General features: G+C 42.2%; 1 protein-coding gene across 1 annotated transcript; it reads left to right on the top strand.

Moving 5' to 3' along the window:
* The first annotated feature begins 1 nt into the window (after position 1).
* On the top strand, positions 2-22674 carry LOC124291618 (tripartite motif-containing protein 2-like). Its single transcript, XM_046728669.1, has 5 exons — positions 2-63; positions 474-650; positions 945-1079; positions 18855-19151; positions 21021-22674. Exons 1-5 carry the CDS (start codon positions 42-44, stop codon positions 22667-22669), a joined length of 2280 nt encoding a protein of 759 aa, XP_046584625.1. The 5' UTR covers positions 2-41; the 3' UTR covers positions 22670-22674.
* Positions 22675-23272: the final 598 nt, after the last annotated feature.

Below are 23272 nucleotides of genomic sequence, written 5' to 3' on the forward strand. Positions count from 1 at the left end.
GCCTGTTCTCCGGGTTTTCAAGAGACCCAGCAAGAATTCTGATGGTTGGACTCGATGCTGCCGGTATGTTTATGAATATTTATTTGCAGCTACCTTTTAAACAACTTGTTAATACGGTATATTTCATTCAAAATTTACATGATAAACTTGGCATTTCACTCATGTTTTATGCATTGCTTCTTTCACAAATTGTTATGGTTATATAGATCTATGTGATATTTCATTGAAATTTTGCATGATACATTTCGAAAATTTACATAATTGATTTGAACAAAATTTTACGTTTCACGAAACAATTGTTCATATTTTTCAAATAGAGATGTGCGTATAATGTTTTGTTCGGAGAGATGTTACGTAAACGAATATTTATTACTATTTACATTGGTAAACGTGAAAAGAGAGAGTTTTTGTTCACGCCCAACGCACAGTACAATATATTGTAGTAACAGTGAATGTATGGATGTATGTTGTAGGTAAAACGACGATCCTGTACAAGCTGAAGCTGAACGAGGTGGTCTCCACCATCCCCACCATCGGCTTCAACGTGGAGACTGTCAGCCCCTGCAAGGGGGTCAACTTCACCGTGTGGGACGTGGGGGGTCAGGACAAGATCAGACCCTTGTGGAGACATTACTTCCAGAACTGCAGCGGTGAGATTTGTTGTATGTCTTAGGAGGGTGTTTCGTTCGGTTATTTTCGTTTTCTTATTTTAAGGGCTGAGAGTAGGTTTGGTTTTGTATTGATGAATGACAAACAAAGCCTTTCTGGTGATTTGTCACCAAGTTAATATAGAGTTAATGTACGAGAACCCTAATTTATACTATGTTCTTACATAGCTATATTTATTGGTAAAATATGTGAGCCTCCAGGTGGAGATATGTGTTCAATATTCGGTCGTTTCTCTCATTACGGCGTCAATTGAATATCATCTTGTTACATTGCAGGTATCTTGTACGTGGTAGACACCAACGACAGGGAGAGGTTTGTTGAGTCACGGGAAGAACTGAAGAACGTCATCGACAGCGACGAGATGAGATCCGTCCCTGTGGTCGTCCTGGCTAACAAGCAAGACTTGCCAGGTAGGGACATGGGGGGAAACGTAATCTAGCCATCCCCGGATTATCAACATACACGCTTTGAGGGGCGGGGTTTTTATATTGATGTGATGGTGATACTGCTGGTGTTATGATGGTAGTTATGATGGTAGTTATGATGGTTGGTATGATGGTAATTATGATGGTAGTTATGATGGTAGTTATGATGGGAATGGGGCTCATGAAGGGCTTTGTAGGCATTTAGAAGTTGAAGTATAATATGACGAGAAAACTGTGTTTTAATTACTTGATCCAGGGTAAAACATTATCCCAGATTGAACTTGTTATTATCCATAATATTTCTAGTCATCTTATGTTTTTTTGTTATCGTTTTGGTTTAACGTCAATGTGTGGGAAGTACAGTCTTGAAAATAACGCCGTTATTGATAAAACAATCATATTGATGCTGAATCTCAACATTGTTTCCTCAAGCTGCCGCCAAGTTGTCGGAAGTAGTCGACGCCCTTCACTTCAGAAGATGACGGACCGGAAGTGGTACATCCAGGGGACATGTGCTACGACCGGGGAGGGTCTGTTCGCGGGTCTGGAGGAAATGTCCAGACTGGTGAAAGATTTCAAACAGAGCAAGAGGCGGTGAATATTTAAAGACATAAATAACCACAAACTTGTATCTGTGATAATGTCCAGAAGCTCAGGGATGACAAAGTGAAGGGTATCTGTGTTGAAACCTGAATGGACTGATGTGACCTCCCTCAATTATATTTAATCACGTGTTAATTTGTTCAATACATGATATGCAAGTTGAAATGCTGTCATATGACAGTGACAAGGTTTGTCAAGTCTGTATTGTGCTGGAGGAAGCCAAAAGGAGGACCCCACTGTTACGACACGTTGCCGTCAGAACAAAGACTCCAATCTCGATGTTACTGATTCAATCTTATGCCAAGGCCGTCTCCATGGTTACCGATCCTTACCGTGTTGTCACGTGATGACTCGAGATCTATAGCGCTATCAGTCTTTCGTTACTGTTATACGTATGTAGTAGTTTGTTATATAATTCATCGTGTAAATACTCATATGATTCCAACATTCCTTGGTTTGTCTTTTATCTGAACACGTTGTATGGTGTTTGTGTTTTCAATACGTGTGTAAAAGTTCATGTTTTATTTACCTGTTGTTTTGTACTTAAACATGTAATTGTATTGTTGTTGCAATACAAGTTTAATATTATTTTTTTTTCACAAAGTTATTTGTCCATAAATGACATCAAGACACAGAAACGTTACTTAACCACATTGTGCAATGCTGAGCATCGATCCCCGGATGCACATTTCGGACAGTTGCGGCGTACAACAATATTTACTCGTTCCTCCTTTTGATCATCGGATCTTGCATCGTGAACTCATCAGAGGTGGACGTTAAAACGTTTTAAAATTGATATTACATTTATTATCTCATTACACCCTAAACTATCTATTTGATGAACGTTTCCTTCCAGATTGTTTTCTACATCCGTTTAATAGAAGTCAGACCGAGGTTCCTTTGATGGACTCATGGGTTCAATGCAGCAGTCGCTATTGTACGCATTCTTCCTGGCCCTGAAGAATTACTGCGTCTTATTCTGTCATTCCAACAGAACGGGCGTTTCAAATTTTGTTATTTCCTTCCAAAGAAGCAAGCCCCTTGCCACTCAGGGCATATGTAATATAGCGACCATTGATATTGCATTAGGATCCTTTTGACCTACAGGACTTGGATAGTTAAGATAGAAAAAAAAATCAAATGTTTAGAAGGTATAGTGACAGTTATCAAATGTGTAAATATGCAATTAGTCTTCGTTCATTTCATTACTTCTATTTCCTTGTCGTGCAACAACACTAAATGTTATGGTTAGGCTAAAATGTAAAAAAAACATAGCTGCTTTTAGATATTTTAATACATTTTGAGCATGAACGATCATTTGAACGCAGCTGATATTTCAAAAAGATGATTATAAACTCAGAAGAAACAACTGGTAGATCATTACAATCTCCATTGACTTTTCATGAAATGACGACGGCCTGTAAATAACAGACACTACAGTGATCGATATCGTGAGCACTGACCCACGCCGTCGGGCTACGATGATACGCTATGAACCAATTCACCGAGTCTGACTACCGTTTGGTTGCCTGTTCAGTCAAACATACGTTGCTAGGGATTTAATCGAATCAGGGTTCCCCATGTAGGTGTCCTTACCCACACCACATTAGTTTTGTGTTTTGTCTTACCACTTACATATATATGGATCTCAAAACCCTACACATGATGCCTTGACGTGTCCAAAGGCTATATGAATCTTCGTTGCATGTGTATTATGTCAAGAGACGTTGATAAGGTAAGCTGCGTGCCTTGACCAAAATCGCAAAACCTTGATCGAACTGATTAAGGGAAACACAACGTATACTCATAGACAGTTATGATACACACAATGCGACGTTTCCTTAAATAATTCCACATGCTGGCAGATGGAGGATACTGAGAACAGTGAAGCAAATACATGTTGTAGAGAATCCAATCCCGATTGTGCACAACCTGAAACAAGTGATGACATGGCGCAACGATCTATTGTAAGTAAATCCGGGTCACTGTGTCACCAGGCAGTTCCTATTTTTGTTGATGATAAGACATCATCCTGGAAGACAAAACGTCGACATACGTGACGACATAGGGTGTCAGTGTGTTGTCCTTGATATAATGTTCAGTGACCTTCACACAACATGTAGTGAGGTTTACAGTCATAGAGATGTCCCCGATCCACGCAATATTCGTTGACATTGGCTAGGCGTTCTTCGACGTTTCCAAAGACGTCACGTCAACGTAATGGAGACTTATGTGAACCCCCGAAGCCGATGATGCTCCAGTTTAGATATGTGTACGGTACTACAGGGAATTGTAACGCCAAAGAAACTGGCATCAAGGTATAGACTGTGACTGATGGGTCTTAGCACTTTATACAAGGAAAGGAGTGTAACGAGGTCAACACATCAAGTTCGTTTCAGGACGAATTCCACAATGATCACTGTATATACCCCTATAAAGTCATAAAGTCATACAGTCTTTATAACGTCAAACTAGAAACTTCACAATCGTATAATAATAATATATAAAAGAAAGGACACAAGAATGTGGTATAGAGGTTATCATTTACTTGTTAAGGTCGATAGGATGAACTGAGAATATCACAATGCCAAAAATCGGTTCCATATGGTTACACAATTTATCAATAAAAGTCGTAAACAAAGTGTCAAGTCACAAGAAATTAAATCTGATGTTTCACACATTCAGTAGCGTGTATGGCCACCCTGTGTGTTCACAACTGCCAAGCAACGCCTCCTCATGGGCAGTCTATTGTATGTAAACACATTATTGGGGAGTCGGCGCCATTGTTTCTGCAAAGCAGCACCAAGATGCTGCAAATTTTCGGGTTGGTTCCTGAGAGTGCGCAGACCTGTACCAAGAGCATCCCAGATGTGGTCGATTGGATTGAGATCAGGTGGCCTTGACGGCCAGTCAAGAACATTGATTCCTGCGTTCTGCAGGTTATTCCTGGCCAAGATGGCTGCATGTGGTCTGGCATTGTTATGTTGGAAGTGCAGACCTGGACCATGTGCTGCCATGAATGGAATAAATTCGGGGGTTAGCACCTGGTCGCGGTAACCTGCAGCATTAAGGTTCCCACGGATAACCAGAAGTCGGGAACGGGCAATCCCACAGAAAGTACCCAAAACCATGATACTTCCGACCCCAAATCGGTCAACTTCCTGTACACAACACTGAGCATAACGTTCACGGGGTCACCTCAACACTCTCATCCTACCATCAGCGAATCTGAGGGTAAATCTTGATTCATCATTGAAGACAACTCGATTCCAGTTTCTGTGAGTCCATCGGAGGTGACGTCGGGCCCACAGCAAATGCTGACGTCAATGTCATGGCGTAAAAATGATTCCGCGATACGGTCGTCGAACACGAAGGTGTGCAGCTCGCAGCCGGTTTCGGATGGTTTGTGCCGACAGTCGACCCCTAAACACTTCATTTCTGGTACCTGTTTCCGTCAAAAAACGATTACGGAGGTCACGTGACACAGTTTGACGGTCCTCCGCCTGTGACGTCACACGTGGCCGGCCTGGCCTGAGGCGATCAGTGGTGCCGTTATTGCAATGAAACGTTTGACAAATTGTTTTATTGTAGTGTAGGTCAACTAATGCCTGGCTGAAATCAAGGGTAAAGACAATTTGTATTTACATTGGACTTGTCAGTGGGTCAGGGTATGCGTCAGTTACCATGATGCAGTCCATGATGAGTGCTGTCCGTGTGTGTGTGACTGGTGCCCTGCAAGTCTTGGACCATGTGTCACTGAAACCAACAAGTATCAAGGAGATCCCCCTGTATCACACTCACGACTAGTGGTAGTGTATCCGCACGACTAGTGGTAGTGTAGCCTCACGATTAGTGGTAGTGTAGACTCACGACTAGTGTTAGTGTAGCCTCACGACTAGTGGTATTGTAGCCTCACTACTAGTGGTAGTGTAGCCTCACGACTAGTGGCACTGTAGCCTCACGACTAGTGGTAGTAGTGTAGCCTCACGACTAGTGGTAGTGTAGCCTCACGGCTAGTGGTAGCGTAGCCTTACGACTAGTGGTAGTGTAGCCTTGCGGCTAGTTGCAGTGTAGCCTCACGACTGGTGGTAGTGTAGCCTCACGACTAGTGGCAGTGTAGCATCACGACTAGTGGTAGTGTAGCCTCACGACTAGTGGTAGTGTAGCCTTACTACTAGTGGTAGTGTAGCCTTACGACTAGTGGTAGTGTAGCCTCACGTCTAGTGGTAGTGTAGACTCACGACTAGTGGTAGTGGTAGTGTAGACTCACGACTAGTGGCAGTGTAGCATCACGACTAGTGGTAGTGAAGCCTCACGACTAGTTGTAGTGTAGCCTTACGACTAGTGGAAGTGTAGCCTAACGTCTAGTGGTAGTGTAGCCTCATGACTAGTGGTAGTGTAGCCTCATGGGTAGTGGCAGTGTAGGCTCATTGCTAGTGGTAACGTAGCCTCACGATTAGTGGCAGTGTATACTCACGATTAGTGGTAGTGTAGCCTCACGACTGATGGTAGTGTAGCCTCACGACTAGTGGTAGTCGTAGTGTAGCCTCACGACTAGTGGCAGTGTAGCCTCACGACTAGTGGTAGTGTACCTCACGACTAGTGGCAGTGTAGCCTCACGTCTAGTGGTAGTGTAGACTCACGACTAGTGGTAGTGGTAGTGTAGACTCACGACTAGTGGCAGTGTAGCATCACGACTAGTAGGAGTGTAGCCTCACGACTAGTGGTAGTGTAGCCTCACGACTAGTGGTAGTGTAGCCTTGCGTCTAGTGACAGTGCAGCCTCACGACTAGTGGTAGTGTTAGTGTAGCCTTACGTCTATTGGCAGTGTAGCCTCACGACTAGTGGTAGTGGTAGTGTAGCCTCACGACTAGTGGTAGTGTAGCCTTACTACTAGTGGTAGTGTAGCCTCACGTCTAGTGGTAGTGTAGCCTTACGTCTAGTGGCAGTGTATCCTCACGACTAGTGGTAGTGGTAGTGTAGCCTCACTACTGGTGGTAGTGGTAGTGTAGCCTCACCGCTAGTGGTAGTGTAGCCTCACTACTAGTGGCAGTGTAGCCTCACGACTAGTGGTAGTGTAGCCTCACGACTAGTTGTAATGTAGCCTCACGACTAGTGGTAGTGTAGCCTTACGACTATGGTAGTGTAGCCTCACGGCTAGTGGTAGTGTAGCCTTACGTCTAGTGGTAGTGTAGCCTCACGACTATGATAGTTTAGCTAAAGTAGTGTATATATATATATATATATATATATGTAGTAATTGTATCTACTTGTTTGAAACTTGTAATTATCAGTATTTATTGCAACAGTTTTGTGTCATTTCTGCATTATTGTGTTGATGAGAAATGTAGACACTTCTTTTTTGTTATCCACGCGTGAGTGAGTTTAGTTTTACGCTACACCCAGCAATATTCCAGCTATATGGCGGCGGTCTGTATATAATCGGATCTGGACCAAACAATCCAGGGACCAACAGCATGAACATCAATCTACGTAATTGGGACACGATGACATGTGTCAATCTGGTCAGCGAGCCTGACTACCCGATCCCGTTAGTCGCCTCTTACGAGAAGCATGGGTTACTGACCCGGATCTTCACGGGTGTTATCCACGAACTGCCATGAATCACGGAAGGGGGTCACAGTGGACATGCAATGAAAGTAAAACACTAAGAAGGCATAGTGACCACGATCTATTGACCGTAAGGAAAAACAGGCTGGTGTACGAACAAAGATGTATGATTTTTGGTTTTGATATCTTTGTGTGATACATTAACAATAAATAGATAACAGTGACATGCAAGACACGCCTTTGTGAGTTTGAGAGGACCCTGCAGGTGTAGAGCAGGTAGACTACAAATGTAGAGGAGGGAGACTACAGATGTAGTGCAGGTACACTACAGATGTAGAGCAGGTAGAATATAGATGTAGAGTAGGTAGACAACAGATGTAGAGCAGGTAGACTACCGATGAAGAGCAGGTAGACCAGAGATGTAGAGCAGGTAGACTACAGATGTAGAGCAGGTAGACTACAGAGGTAGACTACAGATGTAGAGCAGGTAGCCTACAGATGTAGAGCAGGTAGAATACAGATGTAGAGCAGGGAGACTACAGATGTAGAGCAGGTAGACTACAGGTGTAGAGCAGGTAGAATACAGATGTAGAGCAGGTAGACTACAGATGTAGAGCAGGTAGACTACAGGTGTAGAACAGGTAGAATACGGACGTAGAGCAGGTAGACTACAGATGTAGAGCAGGTAGAATACAGATGTAGAGCAGGCAGACTACAGATGTAGAGCAGGTAGACTACAGATGTAGAGCAGGTAGACTACAGATGTAGAGCAGGTAGAATACAGATGTAGAGCAGGTAGACTACAGATGTAGAGCAGGCAGACTACAGGTGTAGAGCAGGTAGACTGCAGATGTAGACAACAGATGTAGAGCAGGCAGACAACAGATGTAGAGGAGGTAGACTACAGATGTAGAGCAGGTACACTACAGATGTAGAGCAGGAAGACTACAGATGTAGAGCAGGTAGACCACAGAAGTTGAGCAGGCAGACTACAGATGTAGAGCAGGTAGACTACAGATGAAGAGCAGGTAGACCACAGAAGTTGAGCAGGCAGACTACAGATGTAGAGTAGGTAGACAACAGATGTAGAGCAGGTAGACTACAGATGAAGAGCAGGTAGACCAGAGATGTAGAGCAGGTAGACTACAAATGAAGAGCAGGTAGACTACAGGTGTAGACTACAGATGTAGAGCAGGTAGACTACAGATGTAGAGGAGGTTGACTACAGATATAGGGCAGGTAGACTACAGTGAGTGAGTGAGTGAGTTAATATTTAACGTCACATCGGCAATATTTCAGCCATATCGTGACGAGAACATTTTACATTGTAATGGAATATGTATATATTATAAAACCTGTCATCGAAGGACAGTAAAGCAACTAGAGTATCACAGATATATAAATGTAAAACTAGTAATTGAATCTAAAACATTTTAACCATAGGGGACAACACAATCTAAAAATGGGCTATAGATCGCTAACAACTGAAGGTAGATCACCATACTAGGGACCATGGGGACTTACAGTACATTTGCTTCCTGCATGGGCCCTAGCTGGATTTATATCATCCCCTCAGCCGTTAGCAATTAAGACATATCTAGCCATACATTAAAATTACAAATATTCTACGATTAAAAAACGGAAAGTTGAAATTTACTTTGAATGTTTTGGGACTTACGTACCCTCTCAGGAGGACAATAATTTTACAGTACTTTAACCCCCCTCGAGGATACAGCCACTAACACTCTATGTTACTAATTCAAACTTCCAATCATAAAATATTTAGCTATTTACAAATCTGTCAACAAATTTAATTCTTTTAAAAAAGCAATAATTAAATGAGGACTTACATTAGTAAAAAGATCCTTCATAGTTCGGGATTTGAAATAGATATCCCTTGTGATGGAGTACTCAACACAGTCAAGCAAGACATGCTTGACCGTGATTCGTTCATCACAAGGGATACAAAACGGAGGATCCTCACTTTTTAATAGGTACTCGTGAGTGTATCTTGTGTGGCCAATACGACATCGTCGTATGACCTCTTCAAATCTGGACTGACAACCCAAGTAAGTGCAACCGATATAGGGTTTTATTGCATGTAATTTATTGATACCTACTTGGGTGTCCCACTTCTTTTGCATCAGATCACGAATATAAGATCTTATAGCAGCTTTGTAATCAGAATATGGAATAAGAAGTGGTGTTACAGATTTGTTGAGGGCTGTCTTGGCAGCAAGATCAGCCATTGTGTTCCCAGAAATGCCAACGTGGCTGGGTAACCAACAAAAGACGATGTCGCATTGGCCAGTAGCAAGATCATTATATAATTCGATTATTTCAATTAAAAGTGGATGTTTGCAAGAGAGATTTTTAATTGCCTGAAGGCAAGAAAGAGAGTCAGAAAATATTATATATTGTTTATATTTACGGTGTTTATTAATATATTTAAGAGCTGTTAGTATTGCGTTTGCTTCTGCTGTGAAAATTGAACTGTCATTGGGTAGTCTGGAAGATATTGTTTTGGACCCAATGACAGTGGCACAAGCAACCGCGCCACCATCCTTGGATCCATCTGTATATAAGGATTTATAGGTATTATATTTGTTTCTTAATTGACTAAATTCTTGTTTATATTGTAAATCATTAGTTTCGGATTTTTTAAATGTGGTTAATGTTAAGTCAACTTCTAGCCTCACCAATTGCCAAGGAGGAGAAGAAAGAAGACGAGAAGGAGATATATTCTCCAGCTCTATGCCAGCAGCAGAAAGGAATGCTTTAATTCTGTGCCCAAGAGGCGGAACAAGAGAAGGCTTTTTGTTATACAAGGATTGAAGACACAATTAAATGCAGGATTAGATTTGTTTGAATATAGTTTAGTAATATATTGTAAGGATAATTTAATACGGCGTTGGAAAAGCGAAGGCTCATCTGCCTCAGCATAGAGACTATCAACTGGAGAGGTTCTAAATGATCCAAGACAAAGTCTTAGACCTTGGTGGTGAACAGAATCAAGTAATTTAAGGTTGCTTTTGCAGGCTCCGCCATATACGATGGAACCATAATCAAGTTTAGATCGTACCAATGCTCGGTATAAGTGAAGGAGCGTAGTTTGATCCCCCTCCCCACTTTGAGTTGGAAACAACTTTTAACAAATCGAGTGCCTTCAGGCATTTAGTTTTAAGTGTTTTAATATGTGGTAGAAACGTTAAGTGTGAGTCAAAAATATGCAAGAACTTGGCCTCCTTCACAACTTTGATAGGAGTGCCATTTAGAGATAGTTCCGGGGTCTTTATGCGGCTTATATTTTCTACAAAAGTGTAGACAATTAGTTTTGGATTTGGAAAATTTAAAACCGTTTTCAAGACACCATTTATGTATTTTATTTAAACACAGCTGCAGTTGCCGTTCAATAGTATGCATATTCTTACCACGACAAGAAATATTAAAATCATCCACAAAAAGTGATCCATCAATTGAATCGTTTAAAACCCTGGATAAACTGTTAATTTTGATGCTAAAAAGTGTGACAGACAAAATACTGCCTTGTGGGACACCCTGATCCTGATTATAATGGTCAGACAGGGTAGAACCCACTCGGACTTGAAATTGCCTGTCAGCTAAAAACTTGGATATAAATTGAGGCAAACGGCCTCTCAATCCAAAATCGTGTAAATCTCTTAAAATACCATGTTTCCATGTAGTGTCATATGCTTTTTTCTAAATCAAAAAAGATTGACACTGCATGTTGTTTATTAATTATGGCATTTTTTACAAAAGATTCTAAACGCACTAAATGATCGATGGTACTACGGTTTTTACGGAAACCACATTGTATATCTGTTATTAAGTTATTGGTTTCCAGGTACCAAACAAGTCGATTATTTATCATGCGTTCCATGGTCTTGCAAACACAACTAGTTAGTGAAATTGGCCTATAATTGGAAGGATCAGTATGATCACGTCCAGGTTTAGGGATGGGCACAATGATAGCATCACGCCACGACGAAGGGAAATTTCCAGTTGTCCAAATATCATCAAAAATATGTAACAGTGTCTCCAAACATGACTCTGGCAAGTGCTTCAGGAGTTGATAATGTATGTTATCAGCTCCAGAAGCAGTATCGTGAGCCTGATCTAGAGCAGTATGAAGCTCATGTATCGAAAAGGTTTCATTGTAGTCTTCCCCATTATCTGAATTAAAATTAATAGCTTTCTTTTCTTGCTATTTTTGATATTTTTGGAATTCAGGTACATAATTTGCCGAGGAAGAATGTTTGGCCAACGTCTCACCAAGTTTATTAGCAATATCAGATCTATTAGTAAGTAACTCGTTCCCATCTTTGAGATGGTGTATGCTAGACTTAGAGCCCTTACCCTTGATTTTCTGGATCATATTCCACACCTTGGATATAGGTGTGCGAGAATTAATTTTTGATATATAGTTTCGCCAAGATAAGCGTTTACTTTGCTTGAAAGTACGTCGTGCTTTGGCGTTTAACATTTTATATTTGTCCAAATTGTGGACCATAGGATGGCGACGGAAATAGTGCTCGGCTTTCTTCCGTGCCTTCCTAGCCTGTTTGCAATCATTGGTAAACCATGGTTTTCGTACATGAGGAATTGCAGAGGACTTTGGGATACACTCGTCAGCTATATTATTTAGTTCATCCGAAAAACATTTTATGGCATCAGGAACATCATTAAAAAGTTCAGGCCTAAGTTTGTCACGACAGAGAGTTTCATATAAAGGCCAGTTAGCCTTTTTAAAATTCCATCTCGATGATGGAGGAACGTCAGATGGATTCACAGGTGTTAGTATCGTTGGGAAATGGTCACTTCCACAAAGGTCGTCGTGGACTGACCATTCGAATTCACTCAATAGGTTGGAGTCAGTAATAGATAAATCAAGAGCTGAATATGTTCCTGTGCCAGGATGTAAATAGGTAGTTGAACCGTCATTGTAAATGCATAAATCATTATTTGAGATGAAATCCTCCAGTAATTTACCTTTGGTGTTTGTATTAGTGCTGCCCCAGAGTGGATTGTGCCCATTTAAATCACCCATGATTATACAAGGTTTAGGAGTTCATCATACAGAGCCTGAAGATCCACCTGCTGAACAGATGATGAAGGCGAAATGTACAGAGAGCAAAGAGTAACTGCAACATGCAAAGTAAGTCTTACTGCAACGGCCTGGAGACTTGTTTTAAGTACAACCGGGCTGTGGATTACATCATTCGAACAATGATTGAAGATCCTCCAGTGGCTCTATCGCCCATAGGAGAAAAACAATGATATGCATTATACTGACGTAAGTCAAAATGATCAGTCTGCTTTAGATATGTCTCTTGTAAGCAGAATACTGACGGTTTAAAATCTTGGACTAAAAGATGTAAATCATTCAAATTCGTCCTGAGTCCTCTACAGTTCCACTGTATTAGAGGTGAAGAAACTATCTCTTCGGGGATTAACAGGAGATCGACCCCTTACTTTCCTCGAAGGTGACAAGCTATGTGTCCTATCATGGTTGTGGTCGGACACATCCATGTCCTCGAGTGATCCAAACTTGTTAAATAGTTGGACCGGATTATTTGCCCCTTCGGGGTTCTACCACTTTGATTCTTTTTAATTGTTTCAGCTCTAGATCTGGATTTGATTTTTCAATTTGTTTCTCATTGTTGTCTGATTTTGATTTTGGAGATGATGTTTTGTGTGAGATGAGGACGGATCCTTATCGCTAGATGTCGTGGACTGATTTGATGTTTGTGAACTGGATGTTTGTGTAGGTTTCGCATGTACTGAGGCCGATATCAAAGTTGGAGCTGAAGATTTTGCCCAAGTGTATTCTGTCTGGCAAGCAACCGATTTACATGAAATAGATCTGGGAGTTGAAATTGAAGCAGAAGTAGAAGCAGTTGCGGCGGCATAAGGCAGGGCCAGGAGTTTCCTGAGCCATGACATATTTCTTAGCCTCGAAAAGGTGATATTTCGGTCATGTTTGACACGTGAAATTTTTGACTGGAGTTTCCATGTCGGGCAGTCTCTGGAAGACGAGGGATGACTTCCAGAACAGTTTACACAAGCAGACGGGTTAGTGCAGAGGGTACTGTCTTCACATTTGCCTCCACATCGGTGGCAGGCAGCTGGATTATGGCAGGATTTGGAGCCATGGCCATACTTTTGGCAATTGTAACACCTCAGGGGATTCGGAATGTAGGCATCGACCCTTAGGTGACAGTAACCAGCTTTAAGTGAGTTAGGGCGTGACGGAAGACAGAAAGTAAGCAAGTATGTATTGCTTTTCAGAATTTCATTGTCTCTTTTATACGTAAATCGTTGTACAGCAGTGACTCCTTGAGAGTGCAACTCTGAAACAATGTCTGCTTCAGTCATGTCAGATAAGCAACGTCCTACATCACGGACGATGCCTTTGCTATTGTTGAGTGTCCTGTGAGATGAAACCTTTACAGGAACATTGGCCAGAGAGGAAGTTGAAAGCAGAATTTGTGATTGTATTTGTTTCTTACATTCAATAAGAAGAGATCCAGATCGTAATTTTTAACTTCTTTGACTTCGCCAGCCAAACCTTCTATGCCTTCGCAATAGCAAAAGGATTCAATTTAAGGGGACCATCATTTGGATCAGACATTACAAGAAAGCGAGACCAATTTGCAGGATTTGTGAGAGCTGTAGCAGCCTCGTCCTCCGACGAGAATGAATCATCTGATTCATGTGAACGTTTTTTAAGTGGTGGTGCCATGATTGTATTGAATATGATTCACTCTCCTAGCTCCCCACCCACCATGGAGTATCAACGAGGACGATGCCGCATGTCTGTGGATCTCCTACAGACGGCACCAAGGATACTAGGAGAGTATACTCAAGCAGGAAAATACCTTGAAAAGATAGATCCTACCAGATTGGCCCATGAGCCACCGCCTTCTGGCATAGGACTCTAGGCAAATTACAAAAGTAATAACTTGTGCTTTTAGCAAATAGGAAATTGCCAAGACCAAACAATAAAATTTCGAAAGTCAAAAGTGTGCCAAAATACTTACCATGCACAGGGCTTGGCGTGACCAGCCGATTGATAGAACCGGGCCAGTTCTACCACCCGTCTAGGTGAAGTCAGGGCCGAAGTGGTGTGTTGGGCAAAGGAACACTGTTCCTGGAACCAGTGCCCTCAACCACCAGACTACCTTCCTCCACCGACACAGGGGCGCAACCCACGGCAAACGGGTTGGTGGACCAAAATATCCCCCCCGGGTCCACAACGGGGGGTTGAAAGGCGCTTAGCGTGACCCAGCACCCACCACGAGGAGGTGGCCTTTCATGGGTGCCAGGTAGACTACAGATGTAGAGCAGGTAGACTACAGAGGTAGACTACAGATGTAGAGCAGGTAGCCTACAGATGTAGAGCAGGTAGAATACAGATGTAGAGCAGGGAGACTACAGATGTAGAGCAGGTAGACTACAGGTGTAGAGCAGGTAGAATACAGATGTAGAGCAGGGAGACTACAGATGTAGAGCAGGTAGACTACAGGTGTAGAACAGGTAGAATACAGACGTAGAGCAGGTAGACTACAGATGTAGAGCAGGTAGAATACAGATGTAGAGCAGGCAGACTACAGATGTAGAGCAGGTAGACTACAGATGTAGAGCAGGTAGACTACAGATGTAGAGCAGGTAGAATACAGATGTAGAGCAGGTAGACTACAGATGTAGAGCAGGCAGACTACAGGTGTAGAGCAGGTAGACTGCAGATGTAGACAACAGATGTAGAGCAGGCAGACAACAGATGTAGAGGAGGTAGACTACAGATGTAGAGCAGGTAGACTACAGATGTAGAGCAGGAAGACTACAGATGTAGAGCAGGTAGACCACAGAAGTTGAGCAGGCAGACTACAGATGTAGAGCAGGTAGACTACAGATGTAGAGCAGGTAGACTACAGATGTAGAGCAGGTAGACCACAGACGTTGAGCAGGCAGACTACAGATGTAGAGCAGGTAGACTACAGATGAAGAGCAGGTAGACCACAGAAGTTGAGCAGGCAGACTACAGATGTAGAGCAGGTAGACTACAGATGTAGATATCCCCACATGAGAGAGTTGTGTGTACGGTCAAATGACGTACGTCTGAGCTTCCCTCTTTTCAACGCGATCAACACCTGTTACTGAATTGTTTTGACAACTGAGTGGTGTAAGGGAGATAAATCGTGATGAGGTATTTATATATAGCAATAACAGCGAACGCCTGACTGACTGACTGAGCTTGGTTTTATGCCGCTTTTAGCAATATTCCAGCAATATCACGGTGGGGGACACCAGAAATGGGCTTCACACATTGTACCAATGTGGGGATTCGAACCCGGGTATTCGGCGTGACGAACCAAAGCTTTAACCACCGGGCTACCCCACCGCCCCGCGAACGCCTGAATAGTGTATCACCACTTGAGCTGTTCTCGTGTGTTGTAAACAGACATACGAGGGGCACATTCAAGAGCGATCAACAGCAGTTGGAGTACTGAGTCCCATGTCAATCGCTCAGCAATGTGAGTGAGTGAGTTTAGTTTTACGCCGCACTCAGCAATATTCCAGCTATATGGCGGCGGTGTGTAAATATTCGACTCTGGACCAGACAATCCAGTGATTAACAGCATGACCATCGATCTGCGCAATTAAGAAACCGATGACATGTGTCAACCAAGTTAGCCTGACCATCCGATCCCGTAAGTCGCTTCTAACGACAAGCATGGGTTACTGAAGATCAATATTCTAACCCGGACCTTCACGGGTCTGCTCAGCAATGTGCTTCGCCGTATGGCCCTTGAGGGCCAAACACTTTATGAATACTCTGTACTCAAGCTTATTCATTTCTGCACTTTCAATAGAGGTACATGTGGTTAGATGTCACGTAACCGGAAACTAACGACATGTGCATGTCAATATTACGTTTATGTGAATGATATAAACCTTTCTTCAGTATCATACAGTCATTTTTATCATGCGCATATCAGAATAATTTCAGACTCCAACATTTTGATAGCCCCTCGTAAACAGTGTTCACGCCCACTTGATGGTCAACGCAGGACTCAGTTTCCAGACACATGTTGATGGCGGTAGTTTGTATATAGTCGAGTGTTGGCCGGATAAACGAGTGATTGCTATTGTAGCAGCTTCCAAGCAGCCGGTGCATGACAACAATTATTCTTCCTAGGGACGGAACCTATTCATATAGTCCCCATGGACAACAGGCAGATGTTCCTTGATCCTTGAAAACCAGAATCCCATGGGGAATGAAGCATACGGTTCGTGACTGATGTTAACCACATGCAAGTCTTGACCAATCTGTACACAAGTCTGTGACTGTACCGACATCATTCAGTAATCTTGAGCGTCAACAAGCCGGTGTCATGTCCAGGAGTTCTGACGGTCTCCGGTCGCCTTCACTGATACCCGCACAACACACTTCTCGTCCGGTATACTTCAGTATTTACTCTTTTATATTTAACGTCAGTACAAACAATCTGAAGTCTTGACCTACCTCAGAAAAGTTAGGGAGTGTCTTAACACCGCTTTTAGCAGTATCACGGTGGGACACCTAAATGGGCTTCACACATTTGGTCCATGTGGGGAATCAAACCCGGGTCTTCCGTCTGACGAGCAGACGAGTCAACATGAATGTTCATGTTGTCGAAGGTACAACAGTTTCCATATTCAAGTCCAAACCAACAGACAACATGTGCTTTGTGAACGTGTAGGGTGTAGCAGACCAACAAAAGGATAACGGTGTGACTTATTCCTGGGTGAGTGAGTGAGTGAGTGAGTGATTGAAGTTATGCAGTCATCCAGCTATATCACAGGTTACTGAATTTTCTAATCTTAACACTATCACAGCTATAAGACTGCGACAATAAATCTTGAATCGTGACCCTGCGCATTCAAGACGATTTCAAAACACCATCACTCATTCGACATCACTCGTCCCTTTCCGTAACATGCAAACTGTCCCTGAATGACGAGTTGATCACGAATGAACCACGTCAACCCTGTACGGTATATCTTCCTGTTCTCAGTTTCCCTCTACACCGGTTACCTAGGGTCTATCTCGCCTGGTGCTCAGTTCCTTCTACACCGGTCACCTGGCTGTCTCGGGTAAGTGTGTTGTCACAGGGGCTGCGTCTATTCCAGTACGCTACACACCTGTCCTACTGTGTACAGGTAACACTACAATGGTTCATCTAACTGTTAGGTCATCTCCAGGCACATTCTCAAATCTGGGCACCTAATATACTGCAATATTTAGACTGAGCATGGTGTATGAAGTGTCTACTTTCATTACTTCCTTGATCAGCCCCGTGACTTCAATACCGAGATCTGTCCCGATGTATGTGGATGTATGTATATAATGTGTGTTTGCTAAAGTTGTTACTGAATTGATCTCAGATAAATGCTACAGCACAAAATATGGTAAAATACTTCTACATGACCACAATATTTTACATCTAATAAAGAGAAACCCGAACTTAACGTCATCTACTTTCGATATGGTAATGAGCGGGTGTCGCCATGTAACTCTGTCAGGTGATTGACATGCTGCACACGGTTCATAACTGCATGTTGTAAAGCTGGTGACGACGAGTTGCAAAGATCCATTGACGAGCTGCTCACAGACAGGTCACTGTTTCATGGTGCTCCGTGACACCAAAACATGCCCAGTCTGTTATACTATACAATGTCATGTAGTAATGCTTGTGAACCTCAAAAGATAACATATTCCTATAGCACAATAGCACAACCCATACAACAGCCCGAGGGACCGACCGCCTGACTTTCATGGCAGTGTTTCGTGAAGTAAACACCTGAACTAAATTATGAATTAATTCCGTAAAAGAATAAGCTTTGAAACCAACAAAAACAACAACAAAGAAATGAGCTGTAATTAACATTTGCATTCTAAATTTAACAAAGTTCAGAAACCAGTACAAATGCACCACAACTGCTCATAAACTTTCGTATTGTGGCTCAACGGTTCCAGTATGTCAGGCAAAAGAGAGAATTTTGTTTGTGTAAACCGTGAAATATCTGAGGGAATGTATGTTCTGTGTTTTACGTATGAAAATGTATCCAGTATCAATATCAGGCCAAAGAAAGAATCTACAAGACGGACAGAAACAAACCAACAGACGGTCACTTCCATTCATCCAATACCCAGTTTCTAACGCTTCTAAAATACAAGATTGTTTGTGTATAACGTGAAATATGTGAGGGAATGGCTGTTCTATGTCTTATTTATGACAAGCAAGACAGAGCGACCTACACACACACACATCATACACACACAATACAGACGGCCCAGTTACAACCCGTCTACCAATGTTATCTCTCATTGATTATAGGATCTACATACATCTGGAATATGTTTTCATTCGTTCATAATTCCAAGAGCAGGATTTACTAGACATAGTTCTTTTAGACCTGTCAGTAAATCGGGACTACAAATATGGTTAGTGTTTGTGTAATGAATGTTGTGGTTTGTATAGTGGATAGAATGTTTATGTCGTGTCTCCTGACTTTTGGTAGGAGAGATGGCGACCTCCCAGAAGTTGACAGAACACTTCCTGACATGCACCATATGTACAGAGGTGTTTGACAAGCCCTGTACACTTGTGTGTAATCACACCTTCTGTCGGAAATGTGTCGTCAACTACACCAAAACCAGACCAGAAGCCATCAGTGCCAAGTCTCTCCTGTGTCCATTCTGCAGGAAGATGACGAAAGTGTCTAACCCCGAGAGACCGGTGGAGGAGTGGGCGGATGACGTCAAGCCGAGCTTCGTCATCCAGGGACTGTTGAACTCGTTTGGCCCCGGATCTAAAGGTGAATAGTTGTAGGTTGTAGCAATATACGTGTTGTTTGCAAGCAAGTAACAGGATAATCGATTTAAGCAGTATAAATGTTTGTGATGTTATGAACACTGTATGACCCCTGCTATGTATATACTAGTATAGTTTGGTGTATGTAACAATCTGTTTGTGAGGAATGTGAACATTCATTGTAGATATGTGTTCAACGAGCAAGACACAGCTTATCAGGTGACATGACAAAAGACATATATAAACCTTATTCATGATCCGTACAACAACGTTTACGGTGCGACATCGGTGTTCCGATGTTTCCGATACATTTTCTCACATGTGTCAAGTAGGAACATGATGAGACACATCCAACCCTATAATACATTGTGATGTCACCAGGTTAATATCACAACATCTAGCCCTATCATACATTGTGATTTCACAAGGTTAATATCACCATATTTAGCCATATAATACATTGTGATGTCACCAGGTTAATATCACCACATCTAGCCCTATAATACATTGTGATGTTACCAGGTTAATATCACCACATCCAGCCCTATAATACATTGTGATGTCACCAGGTTAATATCACCACATGTATCCCTATAATAGATTGTGATGTCACCAGGTTTATATCACCATATCTAGCCCTATAATACATTGTGATGTCACCAGGTTAATATCACCACATCTAGCCCTATAATACATTCTGACGTCACCAGGTTAATATCACCATATCTAGCCCTATAATACAATGTGATGTCACCAGGTTAATATCACAACATCTAGCCCTATCATACATTGTGATTTCACAAGGTTAATATCACCATATTTAGCCATATAATACATTGTGATGTCACCAGGTTAATATCACCACATCTAGCCCTATAATACATTGTGATGTTACCAGGTTAATATCACCACATCCAGCCCTATAATACATTGTGATGTCACCAGGTTAATATCACCACATGTATCCCTATAATAGATTGTGATGTCACCAGGTTTATATCACCATATCTAGCCCTATAATACATTGTGATGTCACCAGGTTAATATCACCACATCTAGCCCTATAATACATTCTGACGTCACCAGGTTAATATCACCATATCTAGCCCTATAATACAATGTGAGGTCACTAGGTTAATATCTCCACATCTAGCCCTATAATACATTGTGATGTCACCAGGTTAATATCCCCACATCTAGCCCCATAATACATTGTGATGTCACCAAGTTAATATCATCACATCTAGCACTATAATACATTGTGATGTCACCAGGTTAATATCACCACATCTAGCCTTATAATACGATGTGATGTCACCTGGTTAATATCCCCACATCTAGTCCTATAAGACATTGTGATGTCACCAGGTTAATATCACAACATCTAGCCCTATAATACAATGTGATTTCACAAGGTTAATATCACCATATTTAGCCCTATAATACATTGTGATGTCACAAGGTTAATATCACCACATCTAGCCATATAATACATTGTGATGTCACCAGGTTAATATCACCACATCTAGCCATATAATACATTGTGATGTCACCAGGTTAATATCACCACATCTAGCCCTATAATAGATTGTGATGTCACCAGGTTTATATCACAATATCTAGCCCTGTAATACATTGTGATGTCACCAGGTTAATATCACCACATCTAGCCCTATAATACATTCTGACGTCTCCAGGTTAATATCACCATATCTAGCCCTATAATACATTTCGATGTCACCAGGTTGATATCCTCACATCCAGACCTATAATACATTGTGATGTCACCATGTTTTTATCACCACATCTAGCCCTTTAATACATTGTGATGTCACCAGGTTAATGTCACCACATGAATGAATGGTTATTTCAGATACAACTAACTGCAGTTATTGTAAGGAGGATGGGGAGACAACTCCAGCTACATCTTGGTGTTCTGTTTGTGACGACGCACTATGTGAACAATGTACAAGGATGCACCAACGAATCCCCTCCTTCCGTCACCATGACGTAGTTGACCTGTCTGGAGAGACAAAGGTCAAGGTCAAGAGAAAGGTCATGTGTAAAACTCACAAGGACGAGAATCTGAAATATCTTTGCAAAGATTGTAAAACAGGTGTTTGTCAAACATGCTGCACTATCCATCACAGGAAATGTGAGATGATTGTTGAAATTGAGTCAGAGATTCCTGCAATGAAAACCGAGCTGAAAAGGAATAAACAGAATTTGTTAAAGAAACACGATGAGATGAAAACATATGTTGGAAAACAAAACTTCATTGTCAAAGAAGAATTGGCGCTATATATACAAATAGAATCAAGTATCAAGTCTGCAAGTCTCAAAGCAATACAGATGATCAAAGCCAAGGAACGGAAACTTCTGTCTGAATTGAAAGAGCTGTCTGACAGACACATTGGGCAACTGAAAGCAGACGTAAAGTCGGGTGAGATGTCAGTACAGATGTACCAACAACAGGCTGAGCTGATAGACCAGGCTCTACAATCTGAGTGTGACATGGATGTGTATGAGATGTATCAGGGATGTGAGGCCGGTGATGTGGAGGCTGTCGGAGTCTTAGACGTGAATGAGAAGGGAAGAATAGACAGGATAACATTCAGACAGGACACTGACAAGCTGAGTAGAGCACTGGAAGATCTCCATCTGGGTGAGATACACGTCCAGTATGACGATGTGCTGGACCTGAAGGCTGCTCCTGTGTTACAGGACACCATTGATGTGACTGTAGCAGGAGATGCAGGTAGGGGAGACCCCTATGACGTAACAATGCTAGAGGTGAATGGTACAGACACAGTGGTAGTTACAGACTACAACAACAACAGTGTAAAGTCCTTCTACACCAGGAACAGTCAGCCAGGTCACAGCAAGCTCAGTCTGGAAGGTAGACCCTATGGTATAACAAGGCTGAAACACAACCAGGTGGCTGTCACTGTGCCGTATACCAGTCAGATTGTAACAGTTGAAGTGAACCCTGACCTGGTGCTGCTCTCGACCATCACAACCAGCAAACAGTACTGGGGTATAACGTCTCTGACACCATCAACACTAGCAGCAGGTTCCCACTCCCCTCCCTGTGTTGATATCCTGGATATGTCGGGACACGTGCTGAAGTCAGTTTGTTCTGGTCACAGAAGTGGAGACATCTTAAAGTCTCCCTACTCCCTCTGTACCACGAGGACGGGAAACATCCTGGTGTCTGACGGTGGAACCAAGTGTGTCGTGTGTCTGACCCCCGAGGGTGATGTGGTGTTCAACTACAGACCTACAGGAGACACAGCATTGAAGTACCCACGTGGTATCACAAGTACCAGCACAGGCGACATCCTGGTGACAGACTTCTCAAAACACAGAGTCATCCATCTGACAGAGTCAGGACAGTTTGTCAGAAACATACTGACATCACAGGATGGTGTCAAGAGTCCATGGGGACTGTGTGTTGGTGGGCGTGGTCGTATGTACTTGTGTAAAGACAATGAAGTGAAGGTATTTACATGCTGTAAGTGAGTGAACATGTCACAATCTCTTTCTGTATGTTAAATATAGATATATGTTACCTTGATAGATATGATGTGATGCACTGTAGGAACATTTGACTTTTGATGTGAACGTGACGAATCATGCCTGTTGTAGAAAGACACAACTTGTAATATAACGAGTGTTGGTTGGGTAGCCTAGTGGTTAAAATGTTCTCTTGTCACGCCGAAGACCCCGGTTTGATTCCTTACATGGGTACAATGTGTGAAGTCCATTTCTTGTGTCCCCCGACTTGATATTGCTAAAAAGCTAAAAGCGATATAAAACCATACTCTATTGGAATGTAATGTAATGTAAGCAGCCATTACTTCTACTTTATATTCAGATATATTGTCTCAATAACACTATGTGGTCCAAAATCATGTAAAATATTGATATTTTGAGTTGTAATGCTTTTGAATCACTTTTTCTATAAGTGACTTTGATGAACAATTGTTTTACAAAATTTAGTTGCACTTTTACGCTGCTTTTCACATTATTCCACACTTTGTCATTTGTTGGGAATCGAACCCGGGTCTTCGTCGTGACGAACGAACACTTTAACCACTGGGTTACCCGGCCCCTATTTTATCA

The sequence above is a fragment of the Haliotis rubra genome, unplaced genomic scaffold (genome assembly GCF_003918875.1).
Source record: "Haliotis rubra isolate DU_JTF1 unplaced genomic scaffold, ASM391887v1 Scf498, whole genome shotgun sequence".
NCBI lineage: Eukaryota > Metazoa > Mollusca > Gastropoda > Lepetellida > Haliotidae > Haliotis > Haliotis rubra.

What these genes read in the sequence shown, in the direction of transcription:
- LOC124291618 (XM_046728669.1), top strand. Translation starts at nt 42, where the DNA reads ATGGTTGGACTCGATGCTGCCG. An exon ending in TTACTTCCAGAACTGCAGCG is followed by an intron (nt 651 to 944) that starts GTGAGATTTGTT and finishes GTTACATTGCAG; the next exon opens with GTATCTTGTACGTGGTAGAC. An exon ending in TAACAAGCAAGACTTGCCAG is followed by an intron (nt 1,080 to 18,854) that starts GTAGGGACATGG and finishes GACTTTTGGTAG; the next exon opens with GAGAGATGGCGACCTCCCAG.